The sequence below is a fragment of the Limanda limanda genome, chromosome 1, assembly GCF_963576545.1.
Source record: "Limanda limanda chromosome 1, fLimLim1.1, whole genome shotgun sequence".
In the NCBI taxonomy this organism is placed as follows: Eukaryota; Metazoa; Chordata; class Actinopteri; order Pleuronectiformes; family Pleuronectidae; genus Limanda; species Limanda limanda.
In genome coordinates this window covers 17,806,397-17,827,743 of record NC_083636.1, presented here as the reverse complement: position 1 = coordinate 17,827,743, position 21,347 = coordinate 17,806,397, and the positions used below count along the sequence as shown (strand labels likewise).

Sequence of the window (21,347 nt, the reverse complement as noted above, 5' to 3'; positions counted from 1 at the left end):
TGTGTTTGAAAGAGGGAGCGCACGATGGCATCTTTCAGACTGGGAGGAGGGAAGTAATTAATCTTCCCTCTAACATAAATAGCTCACCGACAGGGTCCGGGGGGAATAGGTACAGTTTCTACGCTCTATAAAAAAATTATAAAGACTCGAGCAACGACCAGCAGGCAGGAGGGGAGGGGGATTAAAGAGAGGGGGGGGGGGGACCAGCTGGAGGAGATTCAGGCGATTCTGTAAGGCCACCTTTCGTTTCAGAAAATGATTGTGTGTGTGTGTGTGTGTGTTTGTGCGTCTGAAACCGCGCCAAAAGTCCTGCTGGGAGGGAAACAGTGTGACATCGAGTTTGAATTATTCATCCAAGGTTCCGTCCACTGAAATATTGATGCTCAGACAATCCACCACACTATTCTCCCCCACACCTTCTTTCTTTCCTTCATTCTTTCCTCTTTCAGTTCATTTTTCTTTCTCTCCCACACACCTCTCTCTTTTCTGTCAATCCTTACAGCGTGCACGAAAGTGGCAGATCCGAGATTTGTCAAAGAGAATCCAAAACAGAAAGAGAGAACAAAGAAGAAAGTCAGAGGGAACATATTAGCTGGTGTGGGGAGAAAGAGGAACTGGGGAGTAAGAAACATAAAAGAGGGAATAAAACGATGATGTGAGCGAGAAACAGAGGAAAATAATGAAGAGAGAGAGGAGGTTGAAGTACAGAGAAGGAGATTAATATGAAATCTGGATTGATGGATTGGATAGATGGAGATCTAAAGATGAACAAATCTCTGGTGTTTTCAGTCAAGTCCTTTCATTCGCTCTCAGAGCTCAGTCCTTAAAACCACAGAAAGGCAAAGATGTGTTAGAGCTTTATAGGTGGTATGACAACGTCTTCATAGAAATGTGGGAATGGTTATTTATTTAATATTTTACTAACTTACTTTTCCTTCCTTCAGTTTAAAATTGTATCGTTTCTCCTGCCTACTTCAAGAGTATTAGATTAAACATTTGAAGGAAATCAGTTTTCTCAAACTGAACTGCTCTAATTTGTTTGCATTCTTCACCTCTGCTAATAAAGTTGAATGACAAGGATGTTCATTAGGTGTATTTCAAACCTGTACCAAATACTGCTCTTGTAATATGCTGTCAGTAATACTATAATGATTTAAAAATGGCAATGAAATTGACCAGATTTGTAAATTAGTTTTTATGTCTTTGTGTGTGGCCATACATTTTACAAAGAATACACCATCAACATCTCCTTCCATCCCCTCCTCCATCACTGTTCTAACATCTCCACTCTGCCTCACCTCATCTCTGTCTAAATGGTGAACAACACAAATACACATACACACTTTAACAAACACACAGGCCCCTCTTCTTCAGTGAGAGACACAATTAACCCCGGCTTAATGAGCAGCGCGGGGGAAACAACTGCCTCCCAGAGACAGATAAATATTTCACAAGCCTGTGTTTGTACCCGGAGCCTGACAACAAGAGCACAGAATCCAGGCCAAGTTCGTTCTGAGCTCAACTCACTCAAAGTTCTTCGCTCCCGCTTTGTCTCGTGCGTGAGGGAGAGAAACGCAGATGCCGAAGCAGGATGTCAAGGACGTATGTAAACTACATCTACTCTGGATGCAGTTTGACCACATGAGGAATTAAGGTGTGAATCATAAGATTTACATTTGTTTTAATAACCTCTGATGCCTCTGGAATAAGAGATGGTGATAGAAAAAATAGAACAATGGACTATGGGAAAAAAAGATGAATGCACTTTCAGGGGCTGTTTTGCATCTTGTGAGTGTGTGTAGTTATTTTTAGAGGTAGGTCTGCTGCTACGCCGCCACAGCACTGCGGGGTGCTTACTTCTGAAACGGCAGGAAGACAAGAAACGCGCTGAATGGAATCAGAAGTGCGAGTGCTGCTTGAACCAACATGGTGGCTTCGTTCCGCTGGGTCGTAGACATACGTGTCCTCCCAGAAGACAGCAGTTGTCAGAATGGTATTTACAACTTTGAAGGAAGTGGGAGGGCAGTGCAGGGATGAAAGTACAAGCCGAGGGGGTGAGGTTAGTCTGTGCAGTTGCAATAATATCCGAGAGAAATGCAAAGGGGTCAATATTGAGAGAAGGGCTGCAGGAGATCAGACGAAATTTGACTTTTGCTGTATTATATTCACAGATTTTGTCCTGAAACAGAATTCCTTTTCCTTCCTTATTTGTTCTTCCAGAGTTTTCTCATTTATTTAAGAGGTTTGTGGAGGGATGTTTTCCCCATTGTCAAATTAAAACTCATCACAGAGGCTTTCACATGCGATACATCACCATTTAAGGGAGACTTATAAATATATATAAATAATATAAAAATAACATAAAACACACTAGAAGAAAGAAAAACAGAAAAAAACTGGAATCATTAGTCTCCTTTAAATTGATCAGATGGCATTTCTCAAAGATTAGCTCTATTTTGTGATTTATTTATTTTCAAGCATCTTAAAACATGGCTGTGACTCTTGAAAAGAAACCCATCAATTATATAAACTTATTTTCCGGATTCTTCTATGCTCTCTGCTCAGACACTGGTAAACAAACCCCCTGGTATCTAAAATGCCATTTTTATTGTTACAAATAACCTGCTGTGTTATTTTCAACCATTAGAGACTGCATTTGCAAAAATGTATATTTATGGCTTTGGAAATGAAAACAGACCTCAGGCAGCGGGACCTACAGGCAACATCACTTCAGCATGAGCAATAAGAGTCGCTACTTGGACTGACTGATGTTCAGCCTTGATCAAAAACCCTAACATCTGCTCTGCCATTAAAGGAAATGGAGACACATTTACTCACGGCTCAGCCAATGTCATTATACAAAAATCTTGACAGCTTGATAACCCGATCAATCCCTCAGAGAGGTGCCTGCTCTTTCTCTCCGCTCCATCCTTTCCCTTCAGCTGCTCCTCGCTATCCGAGCGCTTCTCCATCTTTGACGGATCGGCCGTCCATCAAACATCTCCTGAGGGAAGGTCAGATCAACCTTCTGTCCTTCGTTTCATCACGTTCATCCCTGCCCTCCTTCTCCCCCCCCGCTTCGTTTTGACTCTGGCTTGGCGTGATGACTGACGGTAATAGTTCCATGCCCCGTCGAGGCCTCATTAGGACGCGCTAAACGATGATGGCTCAGGCTGAGAAGGCAGGAGGGAGGCTGACTTAACACCTATTGGGTGAAAGCAATCTCAACTGATCTGAAGGAACTTTAGTCAGATACGCTGGAAAATAGAATTACTGCCCTGCTTTTGAATTCCTCCACCAGTCAGTGCAAGCTCCTTTTTTTGGGTTATCGTGACCTTTAACCACTGATATCGAATTAGTGGATCTTTGATTCCAAGGTGACATCTGCTCAAGATTTGAGGAAAGTGGAGACTTGAGATATCCTGATGACCTTTGACCACTAAAATCTGATCAGTTCATCTGTGAGCGAACATTTGTGCCAAATTTGAAAGGATTCTCTCGAGGCCTTCTCAAGGTAAGAAATGGTTTTGTGAGGTCGTTGAACATCGACATCCTCCACTGAGTATTTGTGCCAAATGGGTGTATCTAATATATCAGTGACCTTGACCTTTGACCTCCAACATCTAATCAGCTCATCTTATAAGTCCACGTGAATGTTTATACCTAATTTGAAGAAATCCCCTCAAGGCGAGGAAGCATAAAAACAGCCTCACAGGGAAAAGGGATTTGAGTGTGATAACAGAAAATGTCCAAACTTCCAGCGAGGGAGAAAGACTTCAAATGGGAGGTCACCAAAATGGACAGATGAAGAAAACGACAACAGAGAGAGAAAAACAAAAGTACGGTGCGAAAGCGATAACAATGAAGGAGACAGCAGAAGGTGGAGGTCTGGTGGGAACACGGAGGCAGAGGAATAGGGAGTGAAAGCGTGGGGGGGGGGTAGGAAGGTGAGATAAGGTGAAATTGTTTCTTTCTCTTCCATCACAGGCTCGGCTGATAAGTGATGTCTGACAACAGTGGTGGCAGGGGAGAACTGTCATCTAAAACACTCCCATCCATCTGGGGATACACTGTTCGGAAGTGTGAGTGTGTATTACAAATGTCAGTGTGCGAACGTGGGGGGGTGTTAAAGTTAGTGTGTGTGTGTGTGTGTGTGTGTGTGTGTGTGTGTGTGTGTGTGTGTGTGTGTGTGTGCATGTGCACGAGAGCCTCGGAGACAAAAGAAGAGAAATTGTATCTATCTGTTTTTTGTATCCTGTTGGGTTTTTTGGCCTTTAGTCGTTCTGTGGAACAATATTTTGAGGAGCAAGTTGTTTTTCCGTGTCTTGAGGACGCGCACGTGCATGTGCAAAAACATACAGCCGTCATGACTGCAGAGGGCACTGAAGCAAATGTTTTCTACGTCCCACATGCAACACAAATAATTAAATGTGTGTGAAATACTGTTGTGATCAACAGTCACTGGCAATAACAGTTCTAGAAACATAGCATTGCAGGGAATGTTACGAAAACTAATGGTGTATGCTGCTCACCTTCTATTTTACATTTCATTTCACAGCACAACCTCCTTTACATCCTCAGAGATCTGCAGGTACGTCCAGGTGATATATGCCTTTTGAACCGGGACTCTCTGTGCACTCTGCTGCTGAGAAGCTCATCCGCTGTCGGGTCGCACCAGTCCCGAAAGACTGGCATAAATAAAGTAGAGCCGCCGACACGTCTGACACAGTGTTTGTAGTTTCGTGCTTTGAGAGGACGTACGAGGCTCCCTCCGGATGTCACGTGATCACAAAGTACTGATGTGGAAATCAGTTGGCACAAATTTCCACAACAGTGAATATATATTTTATTACTAGCATATGACCCTTGGAAGGTTTCACTACAGCTCTTAAGTAAACAAACTACACGTCGTACGGAGTGCAATTGTTTCTGGCCGAAGTATCCACGTGTTTAATAAAACTACAAGATGGATGCTGCCCTTCACGAGCCTGTTGGCGACCGAAGCAACAGTGCCTTGCTCAAAGTGAACCAAACAAATCAGCAGTCTGAATTAAGCAGACTCTTACTATTTTCCCTCATACAGATTTCCCCACAAGGTGAACAGCAGAATGATGGACGTATCAGTCAGTCAGAGACCAAATGAAATAGGGGGATTAACAGGTCCAACATCCCGGGCCGACGAGACAGCACTTCAGACAGCTGGCTTAATGAAGTAGATCCAAGAGATATCGATTCAGATTAATCAAAGCTTTTTCGAATCTGAGAAACTGTTCACAGCATAAAAGCAGGTACGATTAGCAATAGGTGTCATTATCATAGACTGTATATACAGATGTGCGGGGTGTCTCTTTGCATCTGTCTCAACATTTCCACGCCTTCTGCTGTGTCCTCACATCGGCTCCTTCAGATATTCTGCTGACTTTTTACTAGGGGACTTTATGGAGGAAGACGGGGGGTGCTGACAGGATCTCCAGTATCAGTGCATGTCTGAAAACAGTCTATGGTCAGTTTTAGTGGAAAGTGATAATTTATTTCTGTGCTTTTGTGTCTTTGTTACAGTTTGGTGTGAATTATTCTGGGCTGCTGGGCCTGTGTGTTCTCGCAGTTAGGATGAGCCTTTTCACACCTGCTGCCTCCCTCTTGGATCCCTCTGTGACAGTTCGACTCATCAGCATTTACAGTTTGTGTGACCTTGTGTGTGTGTGGGTGTGTGTGTCCTTGGCCATCGAGGCCAGGTGTGAGACAGGTATTTCCTAGCAGGATGTGGAACAGAAGGACAGAGGACTGATGGGAATCGGTGTCAGATATAACGGCCTCTTTCAGTAAGCACCGCTTCATCACCTCCTGACGCACACGCACAAAAAAACACACAATTATCTGTTCACAAGCATGTACGCTTACCTAATGCACCGACACAGGCACGGACGTTGTGTTTTTATTATGTAAAGTGAAACGCTGGTGATGAGGAGCATGAGAAATGTTTAATTAAACACTCTGCACAGGTAACTACGCACAACAGGGGACTGGGCAAGCACACAACCCGCACAACAGCCTGCTGCTTTTAATTACATTCACACCGTTCAGCCGACCATGAGGCAGAGGGAGTGAAACACAGGGAGAAGAGGAGAGGCTGAAAAAAGTACTGATAGAAATGAGATGTTAAAAAAAAATACTGGAACAAACAAGAAAAGCTTCGTATGATATGTGAAGCCAAAGACAAAAGTAGAAAGAGGCAAAATGATTTGCTACGAGCCGTGTGTTACATCATTTCAACTGATTGACTCAGCGAGGACCGCGGGAGACAGCTCCTGCTGTCACTTCTCCTGCTCTTATCCGACCAATGACAACATCATCCCATTTAACGGCAACAGCAACACACTGCGTCATTGTGCGCAAGCGCTTCTGATGTTCAGAGCTGAAAACCCTCCACTGAATCATATCATGATAACAAAAACATGTCTTCTCTGCTCGTTTTTGTTGTTATTCTCTTCCAGGAAAGCTGTAACTGCGAGGGAGGTTAATATAAACCATCATTGCTTGATTTTATTTGTGTATTTATTTGACCTGCTGTAGAACACATTTTTAATTAATCATGATAAATAAAATGATCATCATAGCAATTAAACAAACAATGCTTAGAGGGGCTGTGTTTATGGTAACACATAATCCATAATACTATTATCTCGCCAGTATTTACGCGAAAGCCATAGAACGGATTTGTGACTGCCTTCAAATTCTTTTGTGTGTGTGCATAATAATTTACTGGAGCTTAGAGCTGTGGATTACTGTTTATTTGTACCATCTGATAAAGTTGAGCTTGAATCTCTTTATTTCTCATCTCCAAAACAATATTGAGTACAGTAACTCTGGGACTATAGTACACATGAAACATCACACGTTGTAAAAGCAGCGATATTTCCCATTTTCCTTAATATCAAGATATGTGGTAAAAATGATTTCTAGCCTCTAGTTTCAGAGTATGAAAAACTAAAGAAGTTTTCAACTCTCAGTAAAGGCATTTTTTCAGAGCTTTCTGGGACTGTATTGTATCACAGCCAAACTTCAATATCAATCAGTCCACAACTATGATTCAAAGGGATATTTAACACAATCCCACTGATCCTCCGTAACGAAATCTTTCACCAGCTGAGGATAAACACAAACCAAAGACCCTTATGGGGATGTTCAGACGTTTGCCAAGTGTGTTTCCAAGACTGACGTCCATGATTCTCTTTTTGACAACGCTGGTATTCTTGCTCAGCTTTTTTATCCATATATCTGCAGCTCAGACACATGGGAGAACTAACAAGTCAGTGCAGCGCAGTTACCAAGTTTTCTTTCCAGGACATTTGCTAATTGTAAAATAGGCGAGCGCGGAGACACGCCCGGCAACGATTATTAAAACAGATAGACAGTTAGATTATCATCGTGCTGCCTCACTCAGCGGGCGATACGCGAGGTACACACTCTGTCACGGTAATTACTGTGACGGACAGCGTGGCCCCTCGTAGCTGTCCAGCCGACACGCAGCACAATTAATCAATCAAAGCTCCCGACTCAGGGGTTCATCCTTTAAGACAGGCATAATATTTCCTCACTGCTTCCCACATCCACGCGCTGATTCCTCAAGTCCGCATGCTCTACTGAGGAGGATGAAAAAGATGTCTGTGCAATGGAGTAATAGAGTGATCTAGAAGCTGATTAACAGAATAGTCATGGCTGTCGTGGTAATGTCACGGAGGACAAAGCCGATGAGTGACGGACGAGTGCTTCAATCAGAGCGGGCCAGTGTCTCATGTTTCTATTGATTCTATTGAGTCAATACAAATCTTTACAGTTTTCAAAAAAGAAACAATAAAAATGTTGTAGTAACCCTAACCCTGATTTAATGTGTGTCTGTCCACATAAAGCCTGAAGAACAGCATCACTGACTTTAACAGTAACATCTCTGTCGACCCACACACACAGGTATAAGCAAAGATGCACATGCATGCACACACAAACACACACACACCCACACACAGAGACACACAACACAACCCCACACACAGTAATCTGAGATATAAAGCCTTATCGATCAGAACTGCTCTCTGTTGAGGATTACATCATTGCCCAGCAAATAGCCAATCAGAGCCAAGCTGAGACTGTCCGCTCTGTGACCCCATCTCCTGTAAAAGTAAAAGCAATAAGAGGCGTGCACGCACACACGCAAACACACACACACTATTCTGGTCTCGTCACAAAGAGGCAGTGATATCATTCTCCGAGGTATCGAGCGTTTTTATATAAACCTGAGCCGATGCAGTTTAGTCCTCTAGGTAATATATATCACGGGTGCATGTTGGGACATACAGTTTTTGTGTTGTTGATACTGTGACACATTGAACACCTCAAAATCAACTCAGTCATTCAACCTTGATTCTCCCTCTCACACACATTCATGTATGTACTACCTGAATTCAGATACCTTCCCTGTGTCCCATTTAATAACCTGATCTTTAAATTTTTTATTTAATATCAACAATTTGAAGTTAATATAGCTTAACTTCCTCCCATTTCCCAAGATCATAATTGACCTGTTTACCCACTGTGACTAGACTCTAGTTCTCTTCAACTCCTCACAGTGAAAAGATTGTGGATCTTAACAATAGGATTGATGTGTTTTCGTACCTTGATGTAGCCACCAGTCGAGACCAGGAGAGAGTTGTCTGGAGAGAAGTGCAGGCAGGTCACCCAGCCGCCGTGGAGAGAGTCCATGCCGTCTTTACCGTCCCGCGAACAAATCTTCAGCAAGGAGCCGTCTTCGACGCTCCAGAGCTGTGAAAATCCAAACATTATAAACCATCCATAGAGAAAATTCCCCTAACAAATGACAGCTGTGATGGTCTTTAACGATTTGTCAGAAAAATAAAGGTTTTATAAAAATGTTTTCCTTATTATGAACTAACTTGATTTTCAGCCACATGTTGAGGCGGACGGATTTTGCTCAGTTGCCAGTGAGATGGTTCAGTTGTTTTCACTTGACTCAACTGTTTTGCTCACTCGCTTCAGGTGGTCATGATATGAGGTCACTGTAGGCACGTTCAGGGGCAGCATCCTTGAGAGGCTGCTTCTCACGCGTCCTTTCCTCTCTGAGAAATGAGGGCTCCAACTGGTGGATCCCTCCTGTCCCAACCTATCCCAGGATTCACTGTGCTTTGGTGACCAACAGTTTTTCAAAGAGGGACATGTAATGGTGCTGGTAAGCATTCTCATCCATGAAAACCGGCTCTTTCCGGGGCCACGTAGACCGCAACCTGTGTCTCTGTTCAAGGTTGGTCTCTTGAATAAGATATCACCAAAGTGTCATCCTTAGGTCAAGTGATTATTACCAAACCATCTCCATGGCAACTGAGCATGTTCATGAACTTCACACGATGTGGCTGAGAGCTCCAGGAAGACACCAAATGAGTCGAGAATGAACCTTGTGTTAACCCAATTGAGAAATTACCCATAAAGCACCACATGTATACATAATGAAAGGATGGTCGGTGATCCCTGGTGCAGAAAATCATGTATATTGCAGCTGTTATGCAAGTGTTCAGATGCCAGGCGCCTTTGACAATGACACATCACATGTACGGCTATATTTAACTCTTGGCATGCATTTGTGCCGAATGACTCAGATTTGTTGCCATAGAAACAGGGGTGAGATTTCAGTGTGGTTTATGTAATTGGATCTGAGGGATTGGGCCATCTCTGGATAATGGAGCAGGTTCAGCCCGGAGGCCACTTAAGGGCATTAACCCCTTGTTGACTGACGCAGGCTACGAAGACCAACCGGAGCTCAACAACTTCTCCTCGTCTTCATTTTCACACAGTTTAACTTTTCATTAACTTTCTGTTAGTAGACGAACGGCGCCAATGTCAAAACATTTGGGATCCAAGTTGGCAGCCTGAGTCCTTTCCTTCGCCTCTTGAGGTGGGAGGTCTTTCCTGCACACGCTATCATTTCTTTCATATTACCTCCATCAGTCCCTCCACTTTTCTCTTTGCTCCCTCAGTTTCCTCTTAAACATTACTCTTCCCTTCCTCTACACGTCACCTTTTTTTTGTGCATTTAAGGGCTCAATTGCAATAAATAAAATAAGGTGAAGTGAATGGCGGAATTGATTTGAACACACACCCGAATCTCTCCGTTGTCGTCCCCAGTCGCGAGGCATCGGCTGTCCCAGGAGAATCTGCAGCTTCGGACACAGTCTTGGTGACCACTCAGCGTGTGGAGGCACTGCCAGGACTCACAGCGCCACAACTAAGAGCAGAAAAGAATGAAGCAAAAAACAGATTAACAGAAATATGGATTTACTTCATTTTTATACTACACTAGAACTTAAGGGAGCGACTGATCCTATCGTAACCCATTTAGAATAAGACTAGGTTACCTATTTCTGAATACAGCACAACTAAACTGGCTGAATTTCTCTTGGAAAGAGTGGATATTGCACTGTAGATGAAGTATAATTAGAAAAACCAACACAGAAGTGTTTACCAGGAAATAAATAAGGACATATAATTGTGCCAAATGCAGAGTCAATGTTGTTAGAGCACTGCATAAGAACGATGCAACTGTTAATGAGCACTCTCCAGCTCCTTTTTGACTTTCCCTTTTTCCTTTCTGTTTCTTCTACTCCTGCCTTCTTTTCTCTTTCCATCCTAGTCTGCTTTCACCGTTTTTCATCCTGACCCGGTTGCATCCTGTTCTGCACAGAAAATAACACAGCTCATAATTAGACCCTTCATTTGGCAGCCGGCTAACTATGTCTGCACACAAAGTCCCATTCATCTGAAGGTCAGCAGAAAAAGAAAGACAGATAAAAGGAGGGACGGAGGGAAGAAGAGGGATAATCAGAAGAGCATACTGTCTCTCTTTTTGTGGTGCTCAACAAAGACACTCAAGGCTAAGCGCTCTGGTTTGACCTCGAGATAGACGGAGACCGGGGGCGTGTTTGTTTTGAGCTACCAAAGCCCCTCGGTCTGTAAAGCATGGACTATGTAGCTGGCTGCTAACCAGCCACACACACAAACACACGATGCTCAATTATCATCTTTGCCAAATCCATAAAACACACATTCTCTCTCACTACCATTGACCGACAGAAGCCAGGTTGGCCAGCAACCTAGTGGCTGCAGTCTACAGGAAGATCAAACCCAAATTCCCGTGTGAAACTCGGTGGCGGTGGCTCGAGATGAACTGCTTGCAGCTTTTTTATTGTTTATTTTATGCTGCACACTCAGAAACACAAGTTGTCATCCGTGTCTGAATATTAGACGGAGAGTTGCGAATCTAACACTGAACCTGCGACACTGTGAAGAAGCCAGTTTCAAATAGCATACAGTCCCAGTGCAGTTCAGTGTTGAGTCGGAAAAGCCATGATTTAAGAGATCAGTTTGGGGGGAAAAAGGCAATATCCAGCCTACAGAGTCGGTCAAAGTCAGGCCAAAGTCAACCACAGCAGTGTTAGTGAACAGAATCCTGGCAAAAACTACATCCAGACAGCGAAGTGGGTCAGTTTGCACGTCAGCCCATCTGCCAGGCTGGTGGTTCAGAAGGTCCAAGGGCTCTGCCATTTAGTCAGACTTAATAATCACAGACCGTGGGCATTGAAGGACCGGCTGACCAGCAGCTAACCCACCAGACCTGGCGCTCTCGCCGCTGCACGCTTTAGTCTCTAAGGTCCCTCGCCTCCCTGCTGGTGAAGCCTTTTGCCTCAGTCATCACCCGCAGAAACGTGTCTATGTGCAATGTGCCGAAGTAACAAGTTTGGAAGGAGGCTAGAGGGAAGATGTTGATGTGTAATAGGTTGTCTCGTTACTGGCAGCATAAACAGATATAGCTCATCCTATAAAAATGACTATGAGTGTGTGTGAGAGTGTGTTGAACCTTAGCCGTCTTGTCAGCAGAGGTGGTGGCGAACAAGCAACCGTCTGGTGAGACATGGCAGGACAGAATGGCTCCCTGTTGAGTGTCAATGTCCTGCAGCTTCTCTCCGCTTTCTATGTCCCACACCTCGAGGAAGACAGAGATGATTCAATATTTGATTTCTTGCTGTTTGTTTTGAGTGAGACTGTGTGCGTGTGTGTGTGGGCGTCACCTTGACAGTACCGTCGTAGGACCAGGATAGGAGTCTTGTGTCAGCCGCTGAGCTGTTGAGCCGAGAGAAGCACCTGACCTGCTCTTTGTGACCCCGGAGTACTCTGCCCTCGCCAGACTGCCAACTCCACACCTACAGGGGGCAGCAGAGAGATTTTAGCCACTTCACTTCAGCACATAGACAGCTCCCGAAAAATGAAAGCACCAGGCAATGATCAAAGCATCTCGATCATTGCCTGGTGGCAGGCTGCAGTATGAGTCGTAAACACTGCTTCCTCCGTCTTAGTGGATGGATCATGGGCTAACCTAAAAAAGTCAAGGAATAAATCGGGTGTTTTTCACCATTTTCCCAGTTAATAATTCAAAAAAAGATCAGCCATGTTTAGGGAGCTGATCTTTGAGTGTGTGTAATTTGGTGCAACTTGGTTAAATTTAAAAAGACTATTGAGCCTTGGCAGACAAAAGCACACAATAATGATGTGGATAGAAAAGGACATTAAAGTAGTGGCAAAGAAAGAAGCAGAGAAAAAGAGCGTCGTAGCCATGTAGCATCCACCAATCATACGACAGGGAGGGAGCTATAGATGCTGCAGTGCGGCCTCACATACACAGGGAGGTAATATATCAGTGTGCTTCGAGTGCAGGAGAAACTGTACAATCCTGCGTGTGGTACAGCAGATCACAGTATTTAATTCTGTCCTATAAAAGTTTAGCTTTTTGTGTCTCAGGTGCACAGTTGATGCCAATGCAAACTCACACTGGTCTACATGGTGCTTGTTTTATGCCAGCGTGCAGGCAGGTGAATGAGTCGAGATCAGAGTTCAGCTGAGCTCAATGAGGCCAGGGCAAACTGCATCAACTAGATCACTTTATCAAGCCCGTATGCTATGTCGCCCCTTTTCTTCTTCTGAATAGATTCTGTCATGTATCCAAAGGTTATAATCCATCACCAGCTAACATCAGTGTCATTAGATCTCTCTACATTCACTCTGCGTCCACATTAACATCTAAATACACACTTCCATTTCCGAGCGAGCGCACGTCAAACAGGATAAATTTGAGAAGCTTATGAATAAGCAGCGGACGGCCCGAGAAAAAGCATGTAGCAGGAAGCCGCAGCATGAATACGGAACGTGGCCCTGCGCTGTCGGAGAGAGAGAGGAGGAAGTGCTGCAGTGGACAGGTCTGTCGGCAGAAAAGAAAAGATGAAGAGGAGGAGATGAGAGGGGGGAAGAGGAAAGGGGAAACGAGCAACAGAGCATGAAGGGTGGGGGTTGAGAGAGGGTAATGGCCCGAAATACACACACATACCCACACACAAACATAGACAGTTCCGGTCAAAACAAGAGCGGGAGGAAGATAAAGAGTTATCGAGAGTGACGCAGCCGAAGGCAAAGGAGATGAAAGAGGGGGATGACGACGGGAGAGGTGAAGAGGCCCAGGAAAAAAAAGGTGGCAGAGGGTAACAGGTAGGGGAAGGCGAAAAAAACACAGAGAAGTGAAGCACTGTGAGGATGAGCGATTCAGCAGAGCAGACGGTTTTACTCAAGGTGAGGAATGGGGATGAGAGAGAAGAATAATCAATAGCAGGGAAGAGAACTGGGAGGCAGGTTGGGGGAGGGAGGTAAAAGAACACGGCGTGAATTAGGCAAGAAAAGGACGGTGGGGTGAGGGAGAGAGTGATGAATGGAAGAATCACAAAACAGGCGGAGATAGAGAGAAACAAAAACAGCATAAACGGAGGAGAGGAAGAGCCGCACACCCTGATGGTGGTGTCCTCCGAGGAGGTGATCAGGGTTCGGCCGTTCTGGGTGAACTGGCAGTGCAGCACCGTCTTCGTATGTCCCAGCAGAGTGGCCAGAAGCTTCCCGGAGGGCACCGCCAACACCTGCAAGAAAGAACCACAATATAAGTAAACAGCAAAACTGCGTGTCAGCTGCTCTTAGGTAATGTAAGGTTCGACCCCGTTGTCCAGAACTTCCGCACAAGCCTTGAGTGATGGCTGATTTATACTCGGGGAGGAAAACTGTCCCGGAGTTTCCTTTTAAAAACTCTTGGCATTTCGAGGGAAGGGCTGGATGTGGGGAGAGGTGAGGTGCGGCTGCTGGCTTGATGGTGATAAGCACATCAAGGGGGGAAAAAGTGGGAACTTCAAGTGTGTCCAGTCCAGTCGGGACAGCAGGGAGTAGCTGCTGAGGGTCTGACAGCCCTGCAGACGTTAGAGAACAAAACTTCTGCAATAAACCGAGAAAGGTGGGATGCAAACACTACGACCCAGGGAAGGTCCAGGAAGACTGGAAATGGAGTCGCCTGCAAATGGAGTCGCCTGCAAATGGAATCAAACTTAATAAGTACAGCACAACATTTTCTTCACTGCAGCAGAGAAACTGTATTTCTGACAGAATAAAGTACAGACCTGTGATGTTTGAAATATTCACATCTCAGTGGACAAGGTTAAACTGTCTGAGCAGAACAAGCCCGGGGGTATGACAACTGTGTTTCCTAAAGCCCTCAGCACTGAGACGTGAGATTCAAAGACCCCGAGAGATAACGCTTGGGCAGGTTTCACACATGCAGCTCAAACATTTCTGGGATGGTGAAGTGAGCAAATATTCCAAAGGGTGTTTGGAAAAAAATATGTAAATACATATTTGTATAAAACCAAAGGAAAGACTTGCTTTAAGTCCCACTGCCAAGGGAGTAAACACGTCTGGTGGTCAGTGTTGAGGCTTCGCTGATTGATGACACATACAATAGCAAAAACAACAACAACAGCAATCTGCCTATTCTGCTGTTACCCTTTGGAAAAGTAATATAACAGATTAACAAACACACAAACAACACTTAGTGATATTTTAACACATAACCGCCGACCGTCCACAGTACCTGACTAGCTGTCAGCCCAGCTGCCTGGTACAGAACACACACAAACACAAACACACACAGACACACTCAGACTCACGATTGCATACTTTCACGATCATGAAGAAACAAACAGTGGCTTTCTTTCTCCTCCTGCATGTGTGTCATGAAGACTTCAACGTTTATATTAAGAGAACAAAGCTGGTATGTCAGACACCAGCAGCTGGGAATAAAGTTCATGAATTATTATCAAGTCATTTTTCTCTCCAGTAAACTGATGGTGAATAAGACCAGAGGAGGGAAGAGGAACTGGATACCTCCCACTGCAGCAGTCAGTACCACTTCCATGTAGCACCACAGCCCCCTCTGGTGTTGGCTCAGGGCACTACAACAGCACACGCAGTACAGACTCCCTCAGGATTAAGAACACCATGAATTAATCTTTAACTGTTGTTGGAGGCATGTAATTAAGTATAAATTATTAATGTAATATTCAATTTGTAATTTGACTCATAGGATGTCTTAAGTGATCCTGATATACAACAAGGCTGCAGCATGTGGGTGCAGCACCTTTCTTTTGTAAGACAGACACATTTAATAAAGCGACGTGTCGTCTTCTCTTACTCTTTAACACCACTGGTGCAAAAATCTTGGCTCGACAGTGAGTGAAAAACAAACTGAAACACTCACAGGAAAAGAAAAGGAGGAACTTTACTGCACAGGAACATGGATTTCTAACCAACGAAATAAAGGTTTTGTTGCGTATTTTGTGAGCATCACTTGATTGCACAAAAACTATAACTTCTCTTTTTTCTTCTAGTTGTAGGAACTCAAATCCCCAATCACCTGTGCTTCTATGAGCTGTTGCATGCAATAAACCTCACCACCAAGCAGACTAGGACTCCTTTCTCTGCCTGCAAACAACAATTTACCACAAAGACAAGGAGTGGAGGAGCACGGAGAGCAGGGGGCAGGAAAGATAAAGGAAACAAAAGAAGGGGATGAAAAAAAAAAGCAGTGTGTGACAGAGAGTTGCGAGAAGGTGGGAAGAATAGTGGGAGAACAGTGTAGAGAAAGAGAGGTGAAAGAAAGAGGCTGACCTGGTGAGCAGCTGACAGGATAGATACAAAAAAGGGCGACAGTGCTGTCAGATCTCATGACTCAATGTGCCCTGAAAAAAAAAAGAACACGTCCAAAAGCAAAATGGACGCGTGCTTTACTCAGCTATTCACACAAACAGGCTCAGACACACACATGCAAACAGACACGCCTGGTCTTGAACAATGCTCCCACTTGTTCAACAATGAGAGGATGTTTGACAGTGAAATTAGATGAGGATGTTCAGTGCCGCTGCTAGCCATTTCGGTGCCCTAAGCATAACTCCTTTATGGTGCCCCCCCCCCCCCAGTTAAACATTTTATTAAAACAAAAAGAAAATCTCCTTTGTAAACACAGTACACACAACAGCCAAAACATACATACACACAAGTATTGGGATGTGCAAAATCTTCGTAGAAATTAAATAGTCATCCATAAATACAAACTAATTACAGAAGTATACAAGTTAGCAATCTTCTTCAATTAAGCAAAGATTTAGAAGCAGAATTCACACAATTTTACTTCACTTTGTAAAACACACTATGTTGAACAAACACACACATTCAAGTATTGAGAAAATCTTCACAGCTTTGCTTTGTTGCGAGTAAACAAGCCAACTTCTCATGATTTTCTCTCCATTTGAGAGTGTTTTGAATTGTGGGCTACTATGAAACGCCCTGCCATCTAGTCCCCTTGGAAAATTAAAATCTGATGGGATTTTAAATGGACCTCTTCGTACTGTTTCAACACGATCGCGTCTAAAACTTGTGGCGGCCAAAGAGCAGGATCAGTTGGAGGGGCACACAGGTCTCTACATTGTCACCAGCTGATGGACTCTCAATGACAGGACTTGTCATGTAACTTTTTTTTTGAGCAATTAAATATATCTCTTGTTCTGCCTGTTTTGTGATATATATGCCCAAAAGCTGCTTAATATTGCTATACTGAAATAATATCGGCATTATAATTGTAAGCTATTTTATTTAATGGCGTTATTGTTGAGGGTTGACTTGTATTTCCTGTTCTAAGCGGGTTGTTGGTAGTGACTCTTATTTTGAAAGGGGGTTTTAAAGGAAGTGGGTTCTGTGATGAGTGAAGTTGCAAAGTGAGCGGAGAATAAACGTGTGTGCTGTCCCGAGCGCATGACCTGCTCTCGTGTCCTTTGTCGGCTGAGGCCGGACCTATGATACAACCAAACGCTCGGCGACATAATTATTATAACCATGATGATTTTTCAGATTCCTATTTTTAGGGGCCCCCTCAGGACTTGGTGCCCTACGCACAGCGCGTAGTGCGCGTTATGGGAGCGGCGGCGCTGAGGATGTTTGACGAGCAAATGCTTGGCATTGTCTTTTCTATTGGAGTAAGTCTAATGGATTACTTGTATAATCCTTTCAGCACTGGTTTAACATGTTTGAATAATGTTGGCAGTAAATCAAGTTTGGCAGTAGACGTGTTTTCTACCTGTACGGTTCCATCCTGTTGTCCCAGAGCCACAGCAGGGGGCTGCTTGCACATACAGGTGCACCTGATCCTGGACGACTGCTCCTCTGACTGGAACAGCACTGATCCCATTTTGCCGTCACGTACCTGTGACACACATTGATTTATGTGGTTGTTTTCAGACATGAGCTGCTTTCAGACCTGCACTGAACTCCAGAGAATGTCTGCAGATTCTCAACAAGTAAACTGCTCGTTTTAGAAATGATTCAAACCCTCTCCTTTGTTTCCTCACCTGCAGCCTGTTGCAGTTGTCGGCAGCCGATACGGTGATTTCTTCATCACAGAAGAGAACGTCAGAGTCTCTCTTCAGACAGACGGCAGAGGTGGTGTGCACCTTCTTCGTCTCCCATAGCTACAACATAAGAAACACACGTGGAGCTTGAGTAGCAGTTGTTGTGGATGTGCCGCAAAATTCTATTGCTGCTCTTGTTTTACATTATTCAGGTCAGGGTTGTTACCTTCCAACTAAACAACAAGCTCAGATCCATAGACTCATGTCTTTGTTTTTTGTGAATTAAACTGTTTCAGGCGGTTTATTTTATGACTTAGGACAAATCAGTTGATGTTTTATATATAACCTCAGTTATAATGGAAAGAGCCTGAAGCAAGTAGACGTACCGGCGACACAGACCTCCAGTTTTTTTAATCATACAGCAGCTGTAAACTCCTTATATCTTGCAAATTTAGGCCTAATGGAGCTTAAAATATATATTTACACTACTCATTCGCTATCAGACTTTGTAGAGGTACTAAAGTGCAAAAATAATAACATAAAGTTAATTTTATTCAGTATTCAGTATACTGTGGTCTGGTTGGAATACTGTGTTCTGAGAGTTTCCTCCTTAGGGGCTGAAAACTCTCTCTAGGAAAACATAAGAGGTTATTATAACATGAGTGACAGTATTGGGGACGTTCACACACGAATGGAGCTGAGTCTCAGTCTCACCCTGACAGTCTGGTCATCGGAACACGAGAGCAGCTGGGATCCGTCGTGAGAGAACTGGATACGCTGGACCCAACTCAGGTGCCCACTGCAGTCAGCCATCTTTTTATTGGACTCCAGGTCCCACAGCTAAAAGTCACACACACACACACAAACACGCACACATAAACACACACAAATGTATTTACACAAACAATTGGAGGATTAAGAATAATCACAGATGGGTTCGTGGCATTTGAGGTTTTCTGGAAGTGGAAGTAACCATATTTTCACAAATTTTGTGTTTATGATTTATATCAGATCATTTGCAGAAACATATAGTTTGCCACATTAGAAAAACTGCATGTATTTCTTAAAATAATATAAGATGATAAAATTCGAAAATCTGCAATCAATTATGAACTAGTGTGTAACGTTCCAAGTTTTTAACATATAAAAACGAAAAACAGACACTAAATGTAAATGTGTAATTGTGTATATGAGAGAGTATGCGTGTTTTACCTCCACAGCGTAGTTTGAGAACGCAATGGCAAGCAGGTTGCTGGTCGGACAGGCGTGACAGTACTGCACGGTGCTCATACGATTGGTTTTGATCTCCAACAACATTTCTGACGTCTCCACATCGAACACCTGAGAAACAGACAGACATACAGAGAAATCAGTTTCTTGCACTTGGTGAATACATTTTTTAAAAGCTGCCCTGACTTAAATTGCAATAAGAAAAGTCAGTACAAACTACCACAAATAATCACTACAACTTCGGAAATTATTATAAAAAGCAAAAGTAGCATCTGGAGCCTGAACATTTAAACCTGAGGCAAACTTCATCACGAGTCTTCTCTTCCTCAGAGACACAAGCGCCGCAGTGTTTGTGTCGTTTTCCCAGAATACGAATGAATGAAGACATTGGGGATGCAGACAGACCGATGACAGGACAAGACTGACTGATTTCGGAGAGAGCGCTGGAGAGGAGGGGCTGCTCGCATTCACAACCAGGACACACACGCGCTCTTCAGACTCTCTAAAAGACAACCTGACAAACAGCCTCTCATTCCTGCCTCATTCACCGAAATGACACCACGAAGAACCAAACCTTGAGGTGATGGATATTTATCTGTAGGGCTGAGACAAGCACGACACCCACAACACGGCACAGCGAACAATGTCATGCATCTCTTCACTAAGAAAGCATAAGTTAACTTTTCTGAATAATATTCCCATTCCAAAACGCTCACCAAAACGCCGTTCCTGGCAGCACATATGATACGCTTGCCATCTGCAGTCCAGGTGCTGCACTTGACGAGGACGGCTTCGTCGCTCTCTGTAAACATGCTGCTCACGTCGATCGTCTTCCACTCGTTGGCGGAGGACATCTGAAACAGCTGCATTCACACAAGAACACACAGGCGTCAGCACCGAATAAGACCTGCACATGCATTATACACTTCGAAATGATGCATCATATAGTACATGTATATTTTCCAACTGAGTTTAGAGAAAGTACAGATTTGGAAGTAATCCTATATTTTTTTTTAAACTATAAAAATAGATGCTTTTACAATGTCGTGCAAGTTAAACAAGTTATAAGCTCTAATTTGAATGGTCACATGTAGGATAAAGATAATGATTACACAATTTTTTTACCTCTACCAAGAAGGTCCATTTGTTTGTTTATTTGTCAGAAGGATTATGCAAAAACTCGGCAGACGGACCAGACATGGGCTAAGAAAGACCCCACAAGATATTGGCCAAGATCAGGACAAAGGCGCAGATCCAGTTACTATCTTTCTCTTTCTTTAACATTACGAGATGGTTTTTGGGACGAATTGTGATTTGTGAATATGGACTACACACATAAAATTTGATTGATTGACAGATCTCTTCAAGGGACTCTTGGGCCTTGACAGAGGTATTGAGCTCTACAAAGTGCCAGCCGAACCAAACTTGTATACTTATCACATAGGTACATATGCTCTCTGTTTTTAGTAACTGATACATATCCCACCAGGAGACAGCAGTAGACTTTTCTCACGGCCCAAATCAATGACTTCTGTACTGAACATTATTTTGCGCAGATGTTTTAAATAATACTGCATACACTTCAACTCAGAAATCCTGCAGTTTAGAAAAGTACAGTTTTGCCTGAGAGCTTTGCATATATCCAGTTTCATAGCACTCACCTTCACAGTGCCGTCGTTAGAAGACGTGGACAGATAGGTGTCATCAGGCGAGAAGCAACAATGGTTGACGGACTCCAAGTGCCCAAACATTGTGTTCTGAGAGGTTGGTCTGTTGAGGTTCCACACCTACAGAAACAGGGAAAACACAGGAAAAAGGGGAGAAATATTAATAAAGAACAAAAAGAGATAAGAGCAAAGACAGAATATACACCTTTTATTCACAAATTACGATGTTCAGCACTCTCGTTATCACAGTCCATGATAAGCTGCTTCCACCATCACGATCCACAATAACAAGTTATAACAATAACTTGTAATCGGATATATATTGACATTTTACGATTTTAGTGCAATTTATATGAAAACTAATATTGAAAGAAGGGGACGGCCAACACAAAGGAGGAAAGGTCATGTGTGTCTAAAATGAACTCACACACTCACTCACCTTGACATTCAAGAAGTTGTCGTCGGAGCAGGTGGCCAGTAGGACCTGTCGCTTGGTGTTAGTGAACTGACAGTGGTTGACCTGCTCCTGGTGCTCCTCCTCAAAGACCCTCAGCAGCATGGCTCGCTCCACATTCCAAACCTTGTTTCAAAGGATAAACAGTTTTTTATTTTACTCGCCTGATTG

At 43.6% G+C, this 21,347-nt stretch overlaps 1 protein-coding gene across 2 annotated transcripts in view; it reads right to left on the bottom strand.

Moving 5' to 3' along the window:
- The window catches only part of apaf1 (apoptotic peptidase activating factor 1), a 33,754-nt gene that overhangs the window by 5,306 nt on the left and 7,101 nt on the right, over window positions 1-21,347 (bottom strand). For both annotated transcript variants that reach the window (XM_061072817.1, XM_061072826.1), the window contains exons 15-26: window positions 21,162-21,302; window positions 20,717-20,842; window positions 19,772-19,918; window positions 19,038-19,166; window positions 18,540-18,665; window positions 17,826-17,945; window positions 17,555-17,680; window positions 13,893-14,018; window positions 12,132-12,263; window positions 11,921-12,046; window positions 10,166-10,291; window positions 8,671-8,817 (exon numbers count right to left, since the gene is read on the bottom strand). In XM_061072817.1, the coding sequence (XP_060928800.1) occupies window positions 8,671-8,817; window positions 10,166-10,291; window positions 11,921-12,046; window positions 12,132-12,263; window positions 13,893-14,018; window positions 17,555-17,680; window positions 17,826-17,945; window positions 18,540-18,665; window positions 19,038-19,166; window positions 19,772-19,918; window positions 20,717-20,842; window positions 21,162-21,302 (1,572 nt within the window). The remainder of the gene's footprint in view (window positions 1-8,670; window positions 8,818-10,165; window positions 10,292-11,920; window positions 12,047-12,131; window positions 12,264-13,892; window positions 14,019-17,554; window positions 17,681-17,825; window positions 17,946-18,539; window positions 18,666-19,037; window positions 19,167-19,771; window positions 19,919-20,716; window positions 20,843-21,161; window positions 21,303-21,347) is intronic.